The sequence below is a fragment of the Dendrobates tinctorius genome, unplaced genomic scaffold (assembly GCF_039654945.1).
Source record: "Dendrobates tinctorius isolate UK_male_01 unplaced genomic scaffold, ASM3965494v1 ptg000013l, whole genome shotgun sequence".
In the NCBI taxonomy this organism is placed as follows: Eukaryota; Metazoa; Chordata; class Amphibia; order Anura; family Dendrobatidae; genus Dendrobates; species Dendrobates tinctorius.
This window is the reverse complement of record NW_027361681.1, coordinates 5,001,599-5,022,224: the sequence shown is the minus strand read 5'-3', so window position 1 is coordinate 5,022,224 and position 20,626 is coordinate 5,001,599. Positions and strand designations below refer to the sequence as shown.

Genomic DNA, 20,626 nt, shown 5'->3' with positions numbered 1-20,626 from the left:
GTGACTGTGCCAAATTTTGTGGCTGTAGCTGCGACGGTGCGGATGCCTATCCCGGACATACACACACACATAGATACACACATTGAGCTTTATATATTAGATATATACGGGGAACAAGAAAATTGGGGCCTGATATATTTAATCGTTTTTTAGGTCAGCTTGTGTTGCAAATCCAAAATCTACCCTTAATTTTATTCCATCAGCTCTAGTTAAAGGGGTTTTCAAATAAACAAAAGTGCATTTTAACCAATGGATCTTGGAATAATAATAACTTCCAAAACTGAATGTTTCTTAATAAAGTATTTCTGTGCTGAGATAATCTTATAAATGTGCCACTGCTGTGTACCGTGTAATGGCTGTGACTTACCGTACAGGAACCTGGTCTGATCATACCACAGCTCCTGGGCAGGGGAGGAAGCAAAAGAGTATACAAACATTACAGCAGGAAATCACAGCTATTTCTTTAGTTGAAAACATTATTAAAAAATAGGCAGTGAAATGTTTTAACTCACAGAAAGAATCAGCTGCGATTCCGTGCTGTCCTGTCTGTGTACTCTTGTATGCTTTCCCCTTGCCCAAGAGCTGTGGTATGATCAGAACATGTTCCTGCACGGTCAGACACAGCCATTACACAGTACACAGCAGGGGCACATTTATAAGATTACTAGCTGAAGAGCCCGGCGTTGCCTGGGCATAGTAACCAACTGTGGTTATAACAAATAATGATTATATTGCACATAAAAACATTTCACATCATATATTCAACACTACAGATTTGCAACACAAATTAACTAAACGATTACCCAAGTACTGATAGTATTTTATTTTCAACTCATTCATTTTGGTTTTTACTTTCGGTGCAAAGATGAACAGATTTTTGGCAGTTCCAACTCTTGAACAGACCACGTAAAGTTGACCATGAGAAAAGCATGGAGATTGCAAATCGATCCCTACTACTTTGAAGGACTGTCCCTGAGTATTGCTAATGGACATTGCAACTAGCAGTTGAACTGGAAACTGGAGGCATTTCATATCAAAAAACAAATCAGATGGAATGAGTGAAATTCTTGGAATGAAAATGTCCTCTCCTTTGGCACATCCTGTTTCTGAGCTGTGTATCTAAAGGGGGCTTTACACATAGCGATATCGTTTGCAATATCGCTAAAGAATCACCGATTTTGTGACGCAGCAGCGATATTGCTAGCGATATCGCTATGTGTGACACTTACCTCCGACCGCCTCCCACGCTTTCTGTCGTTGATCGTGCAGCTCCATTTCTCGTCGGGCGCTTCCTGCTGGGGCCGACGAGCGACGCATGGACGCGGGCGGGAGGAGGTCAGGATCGCCGCGTCTGAAAGGCAAGTAACGACCACTGCTGCGTCGCTACGTCGCTGTGAGATCTGCCTGTGTGGCAGCTCACTAGCGACCATTTAGAGATGCACCAGAGATCCTGACCGGGTCGTATCATGGTCGGAATCGCTGGTGCATCACTAAATGTAAAGGGGCCTTAACCCTATCCTGTGTGATAATGTCTGCTGAGCTGTGTACCTAATCCTCTCCTGTGTGATTCTTTCTGCTGAGCTGTGTATCTAATCCTATCGTGTTACTGACTGCTCAACCATGTATTTAACCCTATCCTGTGTGATACTGACTGCTGAGCCATGCATCTAACCCTATCCTGTGTGATACTGACTGCAGAGCCATGTACCTAATCCTATTCTGTGTGATACTGTCTGCTGAGCCGTGTATCTAATACGATTCTGTGAGATACTGTGTGCTGAGCTGTGTATCTAATCCTATCCTGTGTGATACTGACTGCTGAGCCATGTGTCTAATCCTCTCCTGTGTGATACTGACTGCTGAGCTGTGTATCTAATCCTATCTTGTGTGATACTGACTGCTGAGCTGTGTATCTAATCCTATCCTGTGTGATACTGACTGCTGAGCCATGTGTCTAATCCTCTCCTGTGTGATACTGACTGCTGAGCTGTGTATCTAATCCTATCCTGTGTGATACTGACTGCTGAGCTGTGTATCTAATCCTATTCTGTGTGATACTGTCTGCTGAGCCGTGTATCTAATACTATTCTGTGAGATATTGTGTGCTGAGCTGTGTATCTAATCCTCTCCTGTGATACTGACTGCTGAGCCATGTGTCTAATCCTATCCTGTGTGATACTGGCTGCTGAGCCGTGTATCTATTCCTATCCTGTGTGATACTGACTGCTGAGCTGTGTATCTAATCCTATCCTGTGTGATACTGTGTGCTGATCCGTGTAGCTAATCCAATCCTGTGTGATACTGTCTGCTGAGCTGTGTATCTATTCCTATCCTGTGTGATACTGACTGGTGAGCTGTGCATCTAAACCTATCCTGTGTGATACTGTGTGCTGATCCGTGTATCTGATCCTGTCCTGTGTGATACTGACTGCTGAGACGTGTATCTAATCCTATCCTGTGTGATACTGTCTGCTGAGCTGTGTATCCAATCCTATGCTGTGTGATACTGTCTGCTGAGCCGTGTATCTAATCCTATCCTGTGTGATACTGTGTGCTGAGCCATGTATCTAATCCTATCCTGTGTGATACTGTCTGCTGAGCTGTGTATCTAAACCTATCCTGTGTGATACTGTGTGCTGAGCCATGTATCTAATCCTATCCTGTGTGATACTGTCTGCTGAGCTGTGTAAAACAAAGGAAAGATAAAGTCCAATTTCCCTGCAGGAGTCACCCGCAGGTAACGCAAAGTCCTCAGCTCCTCCTGGAGCCACGAGGGAGTTTCTCCTCTCCCAAGAAACACACCAGACTGTCTCCCAAGTCCAGCTTTTTACAACCCAGACCATGTGACTGATCAGATGACTGACATGACACAGGTCCTGTCAGCACACGGCTGTGCTGACTCTACAGGTGGAGATAGGTTGGAGACCTTCCCACCCACTCTATAGGTGTCCACTAAAACCAGCCCATATATGCATGTTTAATTGAACCCTCACAACACGTAGTGTGCTGGAGGAAAATATTCTGATTTCACATCACTGACGCCACTATGCGCAGTGACACATATCTCCCCTCATCAACCGCGCCAAAGACCCTGTCACAATGCATACGACCAAACACTAGGACTGATGTCTACTAAACATTATTTTTTTTGCCTTCTTGGTTAGTAAAATAAATTCATACATGTAGATACAGTATATTTTATTAATGAAGAATTTATATTACAGAATAAGTAGTAAACATGTATAAAATGTTGGCATTGATGCACTGTTCATTTACTGACATAGCTCGCAAAAGTGGAGCTTTAAAGATTTCTTGGGGTGAGTTGTGCCAGGGCAATCACTCTGAATAGACCAGCAGTAATCCGCCATCATGGGGCAATCTCAGTGTCCTTGGGATCTTTCTTCTACAGTGCTTAAATCTTGGTGGGATGTTCACCCTGCTCTTCACTTAGGTCACCAAGGCTTTCTGGGAAGCGATCCAAGTGGATGTGGAGATAATGCACCTCGTACAGTCAAGGTGATGGAAAGAAGATCGCATTCTTCCTACTCGTTCAGTGTAATTGTCTGCTTTATAGCTCCCAAGAAAATTCTGTACAACCACAGTGAAAGAAGACCATGCATCTGACCTGCCGACCTCTCCACAATGGGGTAATAGCTGAAAAGAGCTGCTCTATGAGGAGCATTATTCATGTTTGCAGCTAAACTCTGACATAAGTTTCTCTGAGTCATGCTAGACACTCATGAAACTGGATGGGGTTACTCAGTGGTGGGGAATGTGGTCATGGCTGACGAACACCATACCTGCCTTATATCCAGAAGGAAAAATTCAATTCAACAAGGAACATACAGAGAAATGAGTAATCATGTATAGCAGAAAGACGAAAGAGTCAGCGTTCGAGGGATGTACACAAATGGTGGGGGAAGCAACAACGGGGCATTAGCACGTCCTTGTTAATATGGCAGGTCTGTAAGCACTGTATGGATAGAGTAGGCACACCCCATGGTCAATGGTAACACCTAAGCAATGGCGTTCGTACAAGTGTTTGGCAGTGGTGTGAATTCTGCCTAACAATACTCTTAAGGCCCCGTCACACCGATATCAAGGTGTCAGGATCGCTAGTAAGTCGCTATGTGATCGCTGGTGAGCTGTCAAACAGACAGCTTCACCAGCGATCAGCACAGCGATGCCGAGCGCCCGGCATCGCTTGCCATCGCTGAAAAAAATAGAATCAAAACAAAAAATATAGTTATTCTCACCTTCCGACGTCCCGTTTAGCCATCCTGCCTCTCTCCACGCTCCGGTCCCAGTGATCCTTTGCGAGAATGACCGCGAGATGTCACGGTCTCGAGGAATAAGAAAGTCTCGCGGTCATTTGTGCAACGGATTACTGGGACCGGAGCGTGGAGAGAGGCAGAATGGCTGAACGCGACGTCGGAAGGTGAGAATAACTATATTTTTTATTTTTTTTATTATTTTTTACACCTGATCGCTGGTCTCCCGCCTGTCACACACAGCGATGCGTGCTGGCCAGCGGGAGATCAGCGACCAAAGAAATGTCCAGAGGTTTCTTCCAGCGATCAGCGATACCGGCAGGGGGGCCGCTCGCTGATCGCTGTCACACACAGCTATCTCGCTGGTGAGATCGCTGTTACGTCACAAAAGTTGTGACTCAGCAGCGATCTCGCTACCGAGATCGCTTAGTGAGATGGGGCCTTTAGAAATACCAGTGTCGGACTGGTGTGCTCAGGGTCCACCAGTGACTGTGATCCCAGGGCCCACTGTTCAGCTACATGCAATATTACCTGACCCTTATTAACAAATGTGCCTGTGCTTCTGTCTAATAATAAGGAGGGTAGCTTGTTAAATGAATGAGGAGATGCTGCCCTTGTCTGTACATCTTTGTATTTAGTGCCCTCTACCACACACTGCTCATTAGGAGGTTGGGAGGCCTGCCGGGGGATTCACCGGCTCCCCCGTCGGCCAGTCTTGAAGATGTCCATCCATGTGTTGTCATGGGGCGGAGGGCAAGAGAAATACGCTGCTGTCAGACTACAGGGCTTCAAAAATAAAGTTTTAATCACGAATAGACAATGTCTCCGATTATAGCTCCTCCAACAATGAGTTAATCGCGGAAGATCAGGCTGTTCCTGCTCATCAACCTTCATCGCCTGATCCATCACACGGAGCCCATGTTTCTTTATGTTGGATGTATGATGTGCAGCGGCAGGAGAGGCTGAAACCGATCACGATAGAGCTATGATGCTGGCACAGTGCACGAATTACAGGCCTCTTTCAGTCCCAGGTTTTTTTAACGTATGTTAAAAAACTGGTCGAGCTTCACCAGCGTCATAAGAGTTTGGTCAGGTTTCATCATTTCTTTCTCCACCGATGAGAAAAAACCCCCCAAAGTTTCCCCAGCTTCTCCTGTCAGTGAAGAACGGGAAGCCCGCAGGTGGCATTCGAGTGCGGTCAGAATGTCTCACGGACCCATATCCATAGAAATTCATTGCCGAGTTTCATCAATATCGGACATGTCTCTTGTGATTATGCACAGACCTCTTGGTCTTTAGAAAAAAGAATCTGACGTGTGAACAGCCCCACAGACTGTCATAGGTGGAGAGCGATTTGTGAGAAAAACGGACAATACTCATATGTGAAAACTGATGTGTGAATGAAGCCTAATGCTTGAGCTCCAATCAATTGCTGGGTATTGAAAAACTAAATAAAAATGGAACCTGTAACCAGCTACAGATCCTTGTATTGGCTGCTGTAGTTGGAGTAATACAGTGCTGGAATAGCGGTTGTCCACTAGTGGGCGCACAATAGTCACACACCGCTGGTGTGCAGGTTTCCGCCACATTCTTCATTGGTTACTAAGTTTATGTGAATGGCCGCCCTGCGTACAAGGCGTGTACAGTACAGGGTACACTACCCAGTGCTAAAGAGTGGTGAGGACATTATGTAACCTCCGGAGAGCACAGATCTGATGATTGCTTCTAATTTAGGAGGTTCACAAGGAATAACATTGTAATTAAACTGTGTAGGGAAAAACACCAGAAGTCTTTGAACGCATAAAAGTATTAACACCAAATTCCATTGTACTCCCTGAAGCCAGAATTTAAAGTGCAAGTGGCTACTTAACGGACCATAGCGTGTCCTTGGAGTGTGTGTTTGGGAATGAATGGGTTACACCCCAAGCGGAGGTGGGGGCAGAATCTGCACAGCTTCCAGCGCTCTTGGCGGAGGCATATTCCCCATTCACTCATTGTGGCAGCCTCCAGATGGCCTGGGAGGACCCATCCCCTCCTAGAAAGGGCTCCCTCCCTCCTCCGTCCTCCAGACTGGAGGGAGTCCCCACCACGGAGACCACTCTCCACTTTACAAACCAGCACATCTAGTTCTGGCTTTAGGGCAAACTTCCAAGAGGCCATGTTTCAATAAAAATGTTCTCCAAGCTATAAAATGCAGGCAAGAAGCTAATAAGATTATTACAGACATGTCCATAATATTTATTCACCTCATTATACGGTCGTTGGATTATCTCAGACGGTGGTAAAGAAATATAGAAAAATGTCATCTCTTCTGGATCTGATGTCAATGGATCCTAAGAGAATGTTCACACTGGGTCTCTGTCAACTTTTCAAGTGGATGCACAGAAAGAAATGGGGGGTAAAGAGCTAACAGAATGACCAAAATTGTCCAGAAATCCATTCATTTGTATAGGAAAACTACTTGATGCTCATCCGATCAGGCTTGTGAAGGGTTTTAACTAGTGATGAACGAGCGTGCTGGGATAAGGTGTTACCCGACTATGCTTGTGTGCTAACCGAGTGACTTTGGCATGCTCGAATAATGAGTTCGAGTCACTGTGGCTGCATGTCTCGTGTGTTCAGCATCCGCAACACAAACGGGGATAGCTTAAGAAGACAATCCCCACTGTTAGGCGTCGGATTTCTGCGTTTACTCTGCAGGGATCTAGACCCTCACATTCTGCACTCTCCTGCTGTTTATCTACTGCAGAGGAGATTGCAGAGGAGATTGCCTAGCAGCAAATCTCTCCTGAGGCTAAGTCCTTCTGTCCTACTACTGGGCATGCTCATGAGATCGGGAGTCATGTGCTCAGGTCCCGCTCCAGATCTCATTGGTCCATCTCAGAGATCTGGAAGCTTGCGGAAGGTCCCGGTTGCAATAAAAGGCGCGCATGGCTGTTCCGCCATGCGCTAGTATAGACTTACTTGCTGCTGTGTGTATGAGGACGCATGTATGATTCTGGTGAATGACTCATTATAAAACCCCTTCCCTCTGATATTACGTATGTGGTTAGGGACTGAGTTAGTATCAGCGCCAGCGCTCCTCTGCTGCAACATCCACAGCTGCTAGCGCCGACAGTGCGCTTGTGCCTTAGCCTTGTTGTTTAGCGGCAGTGTCCAGGCCGCGCTGCAGTAGCAGCCCCTTTGTGTCCGCAGTTGCGATGCTCCGCACACGGTAGGTCTAGACGGACATAGTGCCGCAGTCTTGGGCTACTCCTGTGACCTGATACCGTGTGTGTATTTATACTGAGTACTGTGACCTCAACAGGCTCAGTCTTTGTATTTATGTTTATTTGGCATCTCTGTGACTTAACAGAGATTGCTCTGCGCACCTGGGTGAAGTTTAACCCTGTGCGCATTACCGCCATATTGCTCCTGCCACCACTTAGCAGCGGTTATATCACCTACTGCACGGTGGACCCCGAGTGGTGAACGCACTTTATTATTTTTATTTAGTGTGTTCCGCTGTTCCTAACACCCACGTTCCTGGGCTGTAGAACATCCGTGAGACATGCAGCCGCGGGGACTCTAACATATGTTTCGAGCACGCGAAGACACTCGGTTAGCACACGAGCATGGTCGGATAACACCTTATCGCAGCACACTCACTCATCACTAGTTTTACCCTTTTCAGGCTTTCAAAGGATGCAAAGCTGTTATAGATAACGACAAGTCCATTCTTCAGGGAACATGCTCTATACTTTATAATGGAAATGAATGGGAAGACTAAAGACGCTGGAAGATGTCCGAGCATCGCGTCCCTTTTGGGCGCTGTGTCAGCTTTTTTGAGCTTCCAACACCGCTAACTTTTTCTTACTTGTTTAATTTATTTATAAAAAATGTTCAAAAAATGGCAGTAAAAAGACAGACAAAAACCGCTCAAACAAAAACTGGTGTTAAAAAAAAAAAAAAAAAAAATGTTGGACAAATGCTCAGGAAACGACCAAAAAGCAGTTAAGAAAAGATGCTTCAAGTTTACAAAAATCCAAAGTAAAGAAAAAAGTTTCCTGAAGCATCTTCCGCTTAACAACGGATGTTTTTGACAGGTGGAGAAAGGCACAGTGTGAACATACCTTAAGGATCACCTCTAATGTGCTGTAAGGCCAGGTTCACACAATGCAGTTTAGTGCAGTCTTTAAAGGAAACCTGTTACCAGGTTTTTCCCATATAACCTACAGCCATCCCCTTTCAGCCCCATGTGACAGCATTCTATAAAGTTGCATGAAAGTGTCCTGCAAAACAAAAACAAAAAAAGAGCTGTCATTATACTCACCTTTGGGGCGGTCCGGTGGGCGTCGTCCTTCTCTGCCTCGTGTGGATGACGCATCCTACGTCATCCACACAGTGTCCTACATCGCGCTCCTGCGCAGGCGCACTTCTCCGTGCTGTGCTGAGGCCAGAGCAAACTACCGTTCTACGTATGCGCAGGGAAAGGCCAAAGAGCGCTGGGCATGGCAGGGAGAAGTAGGCCTGCGCCAGAGCGCGACGTAGGACACTGTGTGGATGACGTAGGACGAGTCATCCACACGAAGCAAGAAGAGGGATGCCGAACGCAAGGAGAGAGGAGGTGCCGGACACGCACAGTATGGGGAGGGGTATGGTTGGGAGGCCCCACTTTAATTATTGCCTCCTGTCAGCTGCCACACAGAAGTGTAATGAGTGACATGAGAGAAGAGGAGAAGATCGCTTATGCCCTCAAACTTTTCAGAGCTTCACGATAGGTCAATATCACCACTGACATTGACTTATCCACCAAAAACTGCAAAACAAAAAACTTAAAATTCATGGTGCTTTTTTACCAACAATTAAAACCACTGAAAAAGCAGCATGTGTGAATTAAACCGTAAAAAAAACCTGTCACACTGTACATGCAGTGCGATCTGTGGACAGCATGATATAGAGTAGAAGTGGAGAAGAATGATATACAGTTCATTGGAAAAGTTTCAGTATAAATTTTGTTTAATCATTGACATCCTGCAGTTTGTATACATAGGAGTCCAGTGGGCGGTCCTACTAGTGACTGACAGCAATCTATATGCTTAGTCAAACAGGGAAGACTGTCAGTCACTGAATAGGACCACCCACTGGACTGTACAGAACACATCTGGAATGTCAATTGATAAAATACAAATTTTACTGAAATTTTACCCAGAAAAATGTATATAAATCTGATTCGCTCCTCCTGATCTTTATCATCCTGCCTGCTGATCACATATAATATCCTATATGACAGGTTCCCCTTAAGGCTTTTAATTTGGACTACTAGAAAATTCTATTTGATGACTCCAGATGAAAATAGGTAGGCTAGGGAAATCAATATGACTAATCTGTACATTTTAAAGTAAATCAATATATACCGTCATGGCCGAAAGTGTTGGCACCCTTGAAATTTTTCCAGAAAATGAAATATTTCTCCCAGATTATTTTTGCAGTTGCACATGTTTTGTTATACAGGTTTATTTAATTTTGTATATATTAAAACACACAAAAAAAAAAAAAACAGAAAACAGATAAAAGGCAAATTGGACATAATTTCATACAAAACCCCCAAAATGGGCTGGACAACATTGTTGGCACCCTCAACTTAATATATTGTTGCACGGCCTTTAGAATAAATACCGCATTTTGAAGATTATAAGATGCATAGGCCCATAAGATGCACCCCAAATTTTGGGTAGAACAGGGAAAAAATGTTCCGAATAAAATGGTGGTGCGTCTTGTAGTCGGAGGTTAGGTGACTGTGGTGCAGCAGGGGCCCAGGAGGCAGGGTAGCTGCCGCAGAAAGCTGGTGGTGAAAGGAGTGGGTCCCTGGGCTGGGAGGTGGGGGTGAACGACGGTGCGAGGCTGCAACTTGTCCCAGACTTTGAGGAAAAGTAGAGTCCCAGCACTTCCTATCCTTTTCATTGTAGTGGACTTTGGAAAAATAGAAGCCAGAGGTAGTGCATGCGCAGAATGAGATCTCGAGAGCTGAGGTGGCCATTTTCCCGAAGTTCACTGCAGTGGGAAGTGCAGGGACTGCACCAACATTTTGTGAAAGCACAGGGCCCGCCGCAGCTTCGCATCGTCGAACAACCCCTCCTCCCAGCTCAGGGCCCGCAGCACTGCCCCAATTCTGCCACTGCAGTCAGCTCCTGCAGCAGTGACCCTGCCTCCTGGGACCCCGCTAGACCACAGCCCCAGCTCCAGCACCTGCTACACATTGAAAAGAGCTATGCTTTGTAGCTCCATTTAAAGTGTTTACATACGATAAATGCAGGAGCAAACAGCAGCTAATCGTGAGGGGGGATTGCGCCAAGTGTCGAACCCCAGCCATCTGATATTGATGATCTATCCAATAAATAGTTTGTCAATATGCTGTGACTGGACAGCCCCTTTAAGTAGATCCCCATCCATTTCTCATAAACCAGAATGGAGAACTACTACAAAGAGCAGCTCACTTTCTATCGGACTCAACTTGACCTTGTATACACAACTTTCAATGTGGAGCATGTAGAACCACATCTTCCCCTTGGCTACTGACTCCTCCAGCAGGAAAGCTGGTTGAAGACGAGTTGAAGGACACATTGTGACCAAGTGGGCACTAGCCGGTCCCCATTATGAAAAGGAGTGGTCCGTGGGTGAATTGAGCATTTTAAGTGTGACTTGAACCAAACATAAAAAACCATGGTGTGTCTAAACCGGTATGTGCAGTGACTGAGAGTGGTCTCTCCTGCAAACTCCGCTTCTTACCACGCAGACTTTTCCTGCCATCAATTTCTGGAAGAGCAATGAACTATTTGACAACTAGCATTCTCAATTTTTCAACAAAATCGCACCTTATCACCTTCTTAGACAAAGAGCAGCTCTCCAACTGTACACGAATTTAGTTGACCAAGTTCATGACAGTAAAGTTTTACAAGAGAAAAACAAGGAATTTTGGGAAGAGACAAGGGTGCATGAGGAAGCAACGAGGCGCCCCTTCTACCAAGGCTACAAATGATTATACCTAGTAGTAGCCATGAACAGAAGCGTATGGAGAGGTACCTGTATTTACCAGTATGTGTCACCCTTTTCCTTTATTTTGGCCAATGTTTCTAAAAAATATTCTGGCTATATAAGATGTGAGCTAGACTACAGGACAGGAAACGCCATTCATGGCCTCTGTGTACACAGGCTGTCAGTAGGAGCTCGGCGCAGCCCACGGCAGGATGTGGAAGTACCTTGGTGAGCCCGATTTGATCCTTGCGGAAAACCTCCAGGGGTTTGATCAGCAGTTCGTCTGCATTTTGAAGCTGTGGTGGAAACAGAGAAATTGTCACTGCAGGAAAAACAACACTGATAAAGAAGCTAACAAGTCAGAAAGCTCATTCTTCAAGGAGGACCTGGTATGAGAAGGTCTTCTGCTTGCCTCTAATACAACATACACTGCTCTATTGGAGGAGCAGAATTATAGCAGATCTTCAATCATAGACGAGATTCTATTCTTAATTACAACTTTTTATTACTTAGTACTAATTATATAAACCTGCAAAAGACCTACACATACCTCAGATATAATACAAAATGTAAATCTTTACTTTGCATATTAATTTTATAAAACCCAAAAATATAAAAGGTCGGAAAGATCATAATGTTGTAAATACCAATAAGGCCGGGATCACACGTGCAAAAAACTTGGGACGAGTCTCGCATCTTAATACCCGGCACTGCCGCCGGCACTCGGGAACGGAGCGCTCAGTTGCATAGAAATACATGCAGCCGCACGCTCTGCTCCTGAGAGCTGGCGGCATTGCCGGGCACTAAGATGCGAGACTCGTCTGAATTTCTCACATGTGTGATCCCAGCCTAAGAAGTTAAGTGGTTGCCAATAAAGATCTAATATCAATGTGCATATATTCATAGGCTCCAGGAAGTCACAATAAATAACCAAGGGTTGTATGGGAAGAAAAGGTCTCCCCAAAAAACTAGTTTACATTAACTAAGTAAATTGCACACAAATATCACTGTACGATAACACACCTGAGTATCAGAGGTGAATTACCCCTGGTCAACGTGCAAAGTGCAGAACTAGTTAATTACATAGATATGGCACATATTCTGAAAACAAAACCGAGATCGGAAATATACCCCAAAAAGCATATCAATACAAAACAACCAATAGAAAATGCTTAGTTCATTAATATATGGGCCTAAAGATATAATATATACAGCGGGTGAAATAAGTATTGAACATGTCACCAAATTTCTAAGTAAATATATTTCTAAACATGCTATTGACATGAAATTCTAACCAGATGTTGGTAACAACCTATCCAATCCACACAGGCAAAGAAATCAAACCATAGATGTCCAAAAATTAAGTTATGTGCAATAATGAAAAATAACACAGGGAAAACAGTTTTGAACACATGAAGAATGAGGAGTGCAAAAAGCCATGGAAAGTCATGACTCCAGCTGAAATCAAAAGCAATCCTGCCACTTAGTGAAAAATACTATCAGCTGGTTCTACTGATGTTCTATAAAAAGGAATCTCATTACCAAGGAGCCACACAAGAAACATCTCATAATGGGTAAAATCAGTACTGTCTTCAGACCTTCACAACCTGGGCTTCCATAACCCCTCAGCAGTGACACAGGCTGATCGCCTCCATGCCATGCCGCATTGATGCAGTAATTGATGCAAAAGGAGCACAACCAAGTACTAAGTGCATTTACTGAATATACATTTCAGTAGGCCAACATTTCAGATTGTAAAATCACTTTTCAAGCTGATGTTATAAAGTATTCTAATTTACTGAGATAATGACTTTTGGGTTTTCATTGGCTGTAAGCCATAATCATCAACATTACCAGAAATAAACACTGGAAATACATCACTCTGTGTGTAATGACTCTATATAATACACTGCTCAAAAAAATAAAGGGAACACTAAAATACCACATCTTAGATGTCACTGAATAAAATATTCCAGTTAAATCTTTATAAAATACATAGGGGAATGCATTGAGAATGATAAAACATAAAAATGATCAATGTAAATCAAAATTAAATATTCCATGGAATCTGGATTTGGAAGGATACTCAAAATCAAAGCGGAAAATCAAATTACAGGTTGATCCAACTTCAGCAGAAATGCCTAAAGACAAGGAAATGATGCTCAGTAGTGTGTGTGGCCTCCACATGCCTGTATGACCTCCTTTCAATGCCTGGGCATGGTCCTGATGAGGCAGTGGATGTTCTCCTGAGGGATCTCCTCCCAGACCTGGATTAAAGCAACAGACAACTCCTGGACAGTCAGTGGTGTACAGTGGCGTTGGTGGATGGAAGGAGTCATGATGTCCCAGATGTGCTCGATTGGATTCAGGTCTGGGGAAAGGGCAGGCCAGTCCATAGCTTCAATGCCTTCATAATGCAGGAACTGCTGACACACTTCAGCCACATGAGGTTTAGCATTGTCATGCATCAGAAGGAACCCAGAGCCCAGTGCACCTGCATGTGGTTTCAAAATGGGTCTGAGGATCTCAGCCTGGTACCTAATGCAGCCAGGGTACCTCTGGCTAGCACATGGAGGGCTGTGGTGCCCTTCAAAGAAATGCCTCCTCACACCATTACTGACCCACTGCCAAACCAGTCATGCTGGAGGATGTTGCAGGCAGCAGAACATTCTCCACGGTGTCTCCAGACTCTATCATGTCTATCACAAGTGCTCAGTGTGAACCTGCTCTCATCTGTGAAGAGCACAGGGCGTCAATGTCAAATCTGCCAAACACTGTGTTCTCTGGCAAATGCCAAGCATCCTGCATGGTGTTGGGCTGTGAGCAAAACCCCCATCTGTGGATGTCGGGCACTCAGACCATCCTCATGGAGTCGGTTTCTAACCGTTTGTGCAGACAAATGCACATTTGTGGCCTGCTGTAGGTCATTTTGCAGGGCTCTGGCAGTGCTCCTCCTGTTCCTCCTTGCACAAAGGCTGAGGTAGCGGTCCTGCTGCTGGGTAATTGCCCTCCTACTGCCCCCTCCATGTCTCCTGGTTTGCTGGCTTGTCTCCTGGTAGCGCCTCCAGCCTCTGGACACTACGCTGACAGACACAGCAAACCTTCTTGCCACAGCTCGCATTGATGTGCCATCCTGGATGAGCTGCACTACCTGAGCCACTTGTGTGGGTTGTAGAGTCCGTCTCATGCAAACCACGAGTGTGAAAGCACAACCAACATTCAAAAGTGACCAAAACTAAGCACTTGTATATGGAAGAAACTAATACTAAGGGTTTGAACAGTGTTTTTGTGGAAGAATGAGCCAAAAATCACACCTGAGAAATGCATGCGACTAGTTTCTCCATACAGGAGGCGTCTTGAAGCTGTCATCAATAACAAAAGCTTTTGTGCAAAGCATTAATTGCATTTCAATAAGGGTGTTCAATACCTTTTCCTTGTGTCATTTGACATTATTACACCTAATTTATGGACATCTATGATTCAATATCTTTGCTTGTGTGGATTGGGTGGGTGTTACCAACATCAGCTGAGAATTGCATGTCAATAGCATCTTTAGAAGTATAGAAAATTGGTGACATGTTCAATACTTATGTCACTTGCTATATACTAGTATGTACAGTAGTTATATTTATATTGCCTAGGAGGTATCAATAAGGAGGAGACCACATGTCATAAGTGTAGTGCATAAACGCATCAACAAATCCAAAAGTAACAAGCAAAAGTACATTCATAAGATGAAATGCATTAATTGCAGCAATCATAAAGATGATGAATAAGGAGATCAAAAGATCAAGAGTAACAAGTCATTACCCGAACCACAATCCTCATTGTTCTGCACCCTAATGATCGCAAACTATGACTAAAAGTTGAAAATGGCAATGATATATGTAAAGTACAGCAAACTAAATAATTCTGCAAGCGTCATAAAAGATGTATTTCGCTGGTCGCCATTACCATCCATCTGCATTAATACGGCACATCTGTCCAATTACTATCCTGCCCATATTGCGGACAGCATATTACAGGTGCAGGGGTTCTGTGCTAGTGGGCCGAGGTCTCGAGCCAATGGTCCGCAGATCTCTGTACTCTGCTAACCTGTGTGTTGGCATGTATAGAGAGGCTACTGGCATGTAGACCGAGTGGTGGCAAGAAATACGTTAGGTCCATAAGACCATCCTACATAGATTAGCATCAGAAATACTGGCCAAATCCTTTCCGGTTTACGTCTTGTCCACAGACATGACCTATTTACTATCCCTATATTCAGGAAAGGAAACCTGAAAATGATGGACAGTTTATCCCAGGACTAGGCAAGAATAGACATTTATACACATATTGAGAAGAGGAGAATCTGAGCTATGTTCTTCTTATGCTCCTAATATTATTCCCATTAGTAGAAGTTAAAAGGCGCGTGGGAGGACACTGAATATCCGAACACGTAGCAAACAAGTACATTATGTACAGCCATTCTTCTTCCCAAGAAGAAAGCATCTCGCTCGGTGCCTCAGCTTATAATACATCCCAGACTGTGCACTCGGGTATAAATAAATCCGCTCACTTCTGTCATTTACACGCCATTATATCACTCACAAAGATGTCAGGCTTGCCCACCCTGGGATCCTGGCATGGAGACTGATGGCTTCTGTACAGAATCTTCACAATTAATGCTGGGTATAACTTTTCACAGCACCAGTTATCACATATGAGTGTAAAAGTAGAAATATGGTGGAAAGAATGGAAAGGTACCAGATTGTGAAGGCACATTTATTACACGCACAGGTGTCTTACCATCATCATCTTCTCGTCCTCCACCTCCTGCAACAGGTCAGCAAACTCTTTAAACGACTCCGCTAAGACAATAATAGAAGAGGATTAATAGAAGGCTATCACCGAGACAGCTGTACGACGGTATCAGATCATCACAAATGAAAGGTCTCAGACCCTATGGACAAGGCTACATGCACAGTCTTCAGTGTTAATCTCTAGGTGATGGTCTACAGGCCTAGCATGCACAGGTCTGGTTATAGTCAGTGAATGCTATTATTTATATGATGTAAAGTGAATGTCTGTCCTGAATGGAGATTTTCTCCCAGTGGTAAAGCCCCTTGGCCTGTGAGAAGACTCCTGGACCTGTCCTAGTCTTGGCCCGTGCACCTCTACAAGCAAAGGATGGTGAAACACTGCTTGTTCAGACTCACAGGATATCACCCATTGCAGGCACCCGTCACATTTTCCTCCCCACTGAAAGAACCGTTCTTGGAGGTGCTCGGTACGCTACCGCCAATGACTAGGTCACCAATTTGCAGGGTCTGAACACCATCTGGTGCTTTTGGTAGAAGCCTCAGCGGAACCTTCTGTAGCCATGAATATCATTGAGCCTGTTCCTCTAAATACATCCATATATATAAAATTCAATGTGTGTGTGTGTGTGTGTGTGTGTGTGTGTGTGTGTGTGTGTGTGTGAGTGTGAGTGTGTGTGAGTGTGTGTGTGTGTGTGTGTGTGTGAGATTGTGTGTGTATCACCAACCAATCACAAAGCATCTTTCATTTTACCAGAGCTGTTTAAAAGTAGCGGAGCTGTGATTCGTTGCTGACCGGGTGGGAGAAAATCTAGCTTCCCCGAGAACATAAGCTCCCAGCCATTGTCTGCCCCCCAGAAAGGAGCAGAGAGCACATGACAGAAATGAATTAATAATAATAATAATTTTATTTTTATATAGCGCTAACATATTCCGCAGCGCTTTACAGTTTGCACACATTTTCATCACTGTCCCCGGTGGGGCTCACAATCTATATTCCCTATCAGTAGGTCTTTGGAGTGTGGGAGGAAACCGGAATACCCGGAGGAAACCCACGCAAACACGGGGAGAACATACAAACTCCTTGCAGATGTTGTCCTTGGTGGGATTCGAACCCAGGACTCGACCCAGGGCTAACCACTGAGCCACCGTGCTGCCCTACCCCCTTCCCATGCCCATATATCCATCACACATCCTCCATCCCATAGTCCAGTGCCCATATACCCATCACACATCCTCCATCCCATAAGCAAATATTCCCTCTTAAAGGGATCTCCGGTATGGAAGTTAGGGCAAATCCCTCAGCGCTCTGATTCTGACCCCAGGCTTCTATTAAAGGGATCATTGGTATTGAAGTCAGGGCAAATCCATCCAGAGCTTTGGTTCTAACCCCAGGCCTCTCATAAAAGGGATCTCCGGTATGGAAGTCAGGGCAATTGCCTTCAAATGCTCTGGTACTGACCCCAGGCCCCTCTTAACCCCTTTACTCCCAAGGGTGGTTTGCACATTAATTCCCGGGCCAATTTTTACAATTCTGACCACTGTCCCTTTATGAGGTAATAACTCTGGAACGCTTCCATGGATCTCGGTGATTCTGATTGTTTTCTCGTGACATATTGTACTTCATGATAGTGGTAAAATTTTATTCATATAACTTGCGTTTATTTGTGAAAAAAATGGAAATTTGGCGAAAATTTTGCAATTTTCCAGCTTTGAATTTTTATGCTCTTAAATCACAGAGATACGGCACACAAAAAACTTAATAACATTTCCCACATGTTTACTTTACATCAGCACAATTTGGGAACCAAAATTTTTTTTTGTTAGGAAGTTATAAGGGTAAAAAGTTGACCAGCGATTTCTCATTTTTACAACACCATTTTATTTTTACGGACCACATCACATTTGAAGTCACTTTGAGGGGTCTATATGATAGAAAATACCCAAAAGTGACACCATTCTAAAAACTGCACCCCTCAAGGTGCTCAAAACCACATTCAAGAAGTTTATTAACCCTTCAGGTGCTTCACAGGAATTTTTTTGAATGTTTAAAAAAAAAAAAAATGAACATTTAACTTTTTTTCACAAAAAAAATTACTTCAGGTTCAATTTTTTTATTTTACCAAGGGTAACAGGAGAAATTGGACTGGAAAAGTTATTGTGCAATTCATCCTGAGTACGCCAATACCTGATATGTGGGGGGAACCACTGTTTCGGCGCATGGCAGAGCTCGGAAGGAAGGAGCGCCGTTTGACTTTTTCACTGCAAAATTGTCTGGAATTCAGATTGGATGCCATGCCACATTTGGAGAGCCCCTGATGTGCCTAAACAGTGGAAACCCCTCACAAATGACCCCATTTTGGAAACTAGACTCCCCCCAAGGAACTTATCTAGATATGTGGTGAGCACTTTGAACCCCCAAGGGCTTCACAGAAGTTAATAACGTACAGCCGTACAATTAAAAAAATCATATTTTTTCCACAAAAATTATCTTTTCAACCCCAATTTTTATTTTCCCAAGAGTAACAGGACCCCAAAAGTTATTGTGCAATTTGTCCTGAGTATGCTGATACCCCATATATGGGGGTAAACCACTATTTGGGCACATGGCAGAGCTCGGAAGGGAAGCAGCGCCATTTAACATTTTTGGCTGGAATTGAGTTCGGACGCCATGTCGCGTTTGGAAAGCCCCTGATGTGCCAAAACAGTGGAAACCCCCCAATTCTAACTCCAACCCTAACCCTAGCCCTAACCCTAGCTCTGACCCTTATGGGAAAATGGAAATAAATAAAAAAAATATTATTTTATTATTTTTCCCTAACTAAGGGGGTGATAACGGGGGGGTTTGATTTACTATATATGGCGGTTTTTATTTTTGGCAGCTGTCATACGCTAAAAGACGCTTTTTATTGTAAAAATAGTTTATGCATCACCACATTTTGAGAGCTATAATTTTTCCATATTTTGACCCACCGAGTCATGTGAGGTCTTATTTTTTGCGGGACGAGTTGACGTTTTTATTGGTACCATTTTCGGGCACGTGACATTTTTTGATCGCTTTTTATTCTGATTTTTGGGACGCAGAATGAACAAAAACCAGCGTTTCATGAATTTCTTTTGGGGGGTGCGTTTACACCGTACCGCCTGCGGTAAAATTGATAAAGCGGTTTTATTCTCTGGGTCAGTACGGTTACAGCGATACCTCATTTATGTCGTTTTTTTAATGTTTTGGCGCTTTTATGCAATGAAAACAATTTTATATAAAAAATAATTATTTTTGCATCGCTTTATTCTGCGAGCTATAACTTTTTTATTTTTTCGCTGATGCTGTGTGGCTGCTCGTTTTTTGCGGGACAAGATGACGTTTTCAGCGGTACCATAGATATTTATATGCGTCTTTTTGATCTCGCGTTATTGCACTTTTTGTTCGGCGGTATGATAATAAATCATTATTTTTTCCTCGTTTTTTATTTTTTAAGGGGTTCGCTAAAGGGGTTAACTAATGGGAGTTTTATAGGGTGGGTCATTACGGACATGGCAATACCAAATATGTGTACTATTGTTTTTTTATTTTCAAAAAACGAATTAGGGAATATTTTTATTTAATTCATTTAGCGGTTTTTTTTAAAATTATTTTTACACTTTTTTTTTTTTTTTTACTTTATTATAATGTCCCATGGGGGGACTTCACTGTCTTGTGACAGATCGCTGATCTGTCACATCACAGATCGCTGTCACAGCGATCTGTCACAGGCACTGCTGCAGACTTCTTCATGCCTGCGCTCTGCGGGCAGTGAGGAAGCCAGCTCCCTGCAGGCCCCCGAAGGTCCCCGTCGCCATATTGGATCCGGGGACCTGCAGGGAAGGCGACCCCCGCAGCGGCACTGCACATCGCACTGCTGTGGGGGTCGCAGGGAAGCACGGAGGGAGCCCCCTCCCTGCTGATGCTTCCTTTAGCCCCAGTACACTGCGATCATGTTTGATCGCGGTGTGCCAGGGGTTAACGTGTCGGGGGCGGTCCATGACCGCCCCTGACACATTATCACAGCTGACACCCGGCACAATCAGCTGACACCCGGCCGCGATCAGCTGCGCTCCCCCCGTGAGCGCAGCTGATCGCATTAGACGTACTATTCCGTCCTTGGGACTTAGGTCCCAGGTCACATGGACGGAATAGTACGTCTAATGTAGGAAAGGGGTTAAAGGGATCCCCGGTATGGAAGTGAGGGCAAATCCACTCTGCGCTATGATTCTGACCCCAGGACCCTCTTAAAGGGATCTCCGGTATGGAAGTTAGGGTAAATCCCTCAGCGCTCTGATTCTCACCCCAAGCTTCTATTAAAGGGATCATTGGTATGGAAGTCAGGGCAAATTCACTCAGCGCTCTGGTTCTGACGCTAGGCCTCTCATAAAGGGATCCCCAGTATGGAAGTTAGGGCCATTCCACTCAGCTCTGTGGTTCTGACCCCAGTCTCTCTTAAATGGATCATTGGTATGGAAGTTAGGGCAATGTCACTCAGCGCTCTGGTTCTCACCCCAGGC

At 44.3% G+C, this 20,626-nt stretch overlaps 1 protein-coding gene across 7 annotated transcripts in view; it reads right to left on the bottom strand.

Annotated features, from left to right (window-relative positions):
• OPHN1 (oligophrenin 1) overlaps positions 1-20,626 on the bottom strand; it is a 192,235-nt gene that overhangs the window by 112,624 nt on the left and 58,985 nt on the right. For all 7 annotated transcript variants that reach the window (XM_073558335.1, XM_073558339.1, XM_073558338.1 and 4 more), the window contains exons 4-5: positions 16,074-16,135; positions 11,510-11,581 (exon numbers count right to left, since the gene is read on the bottom strand). In XM_073558335.1, coding sequence (XP_073414436.1) covers positions 11,510-11,581; positions 16,074-16,135 — 134 coding nt within the window. The remainder of the gene's footprint in view (positions 1-11,509; positions 11,582-16,073; positions 16,136-20,626) is intronic.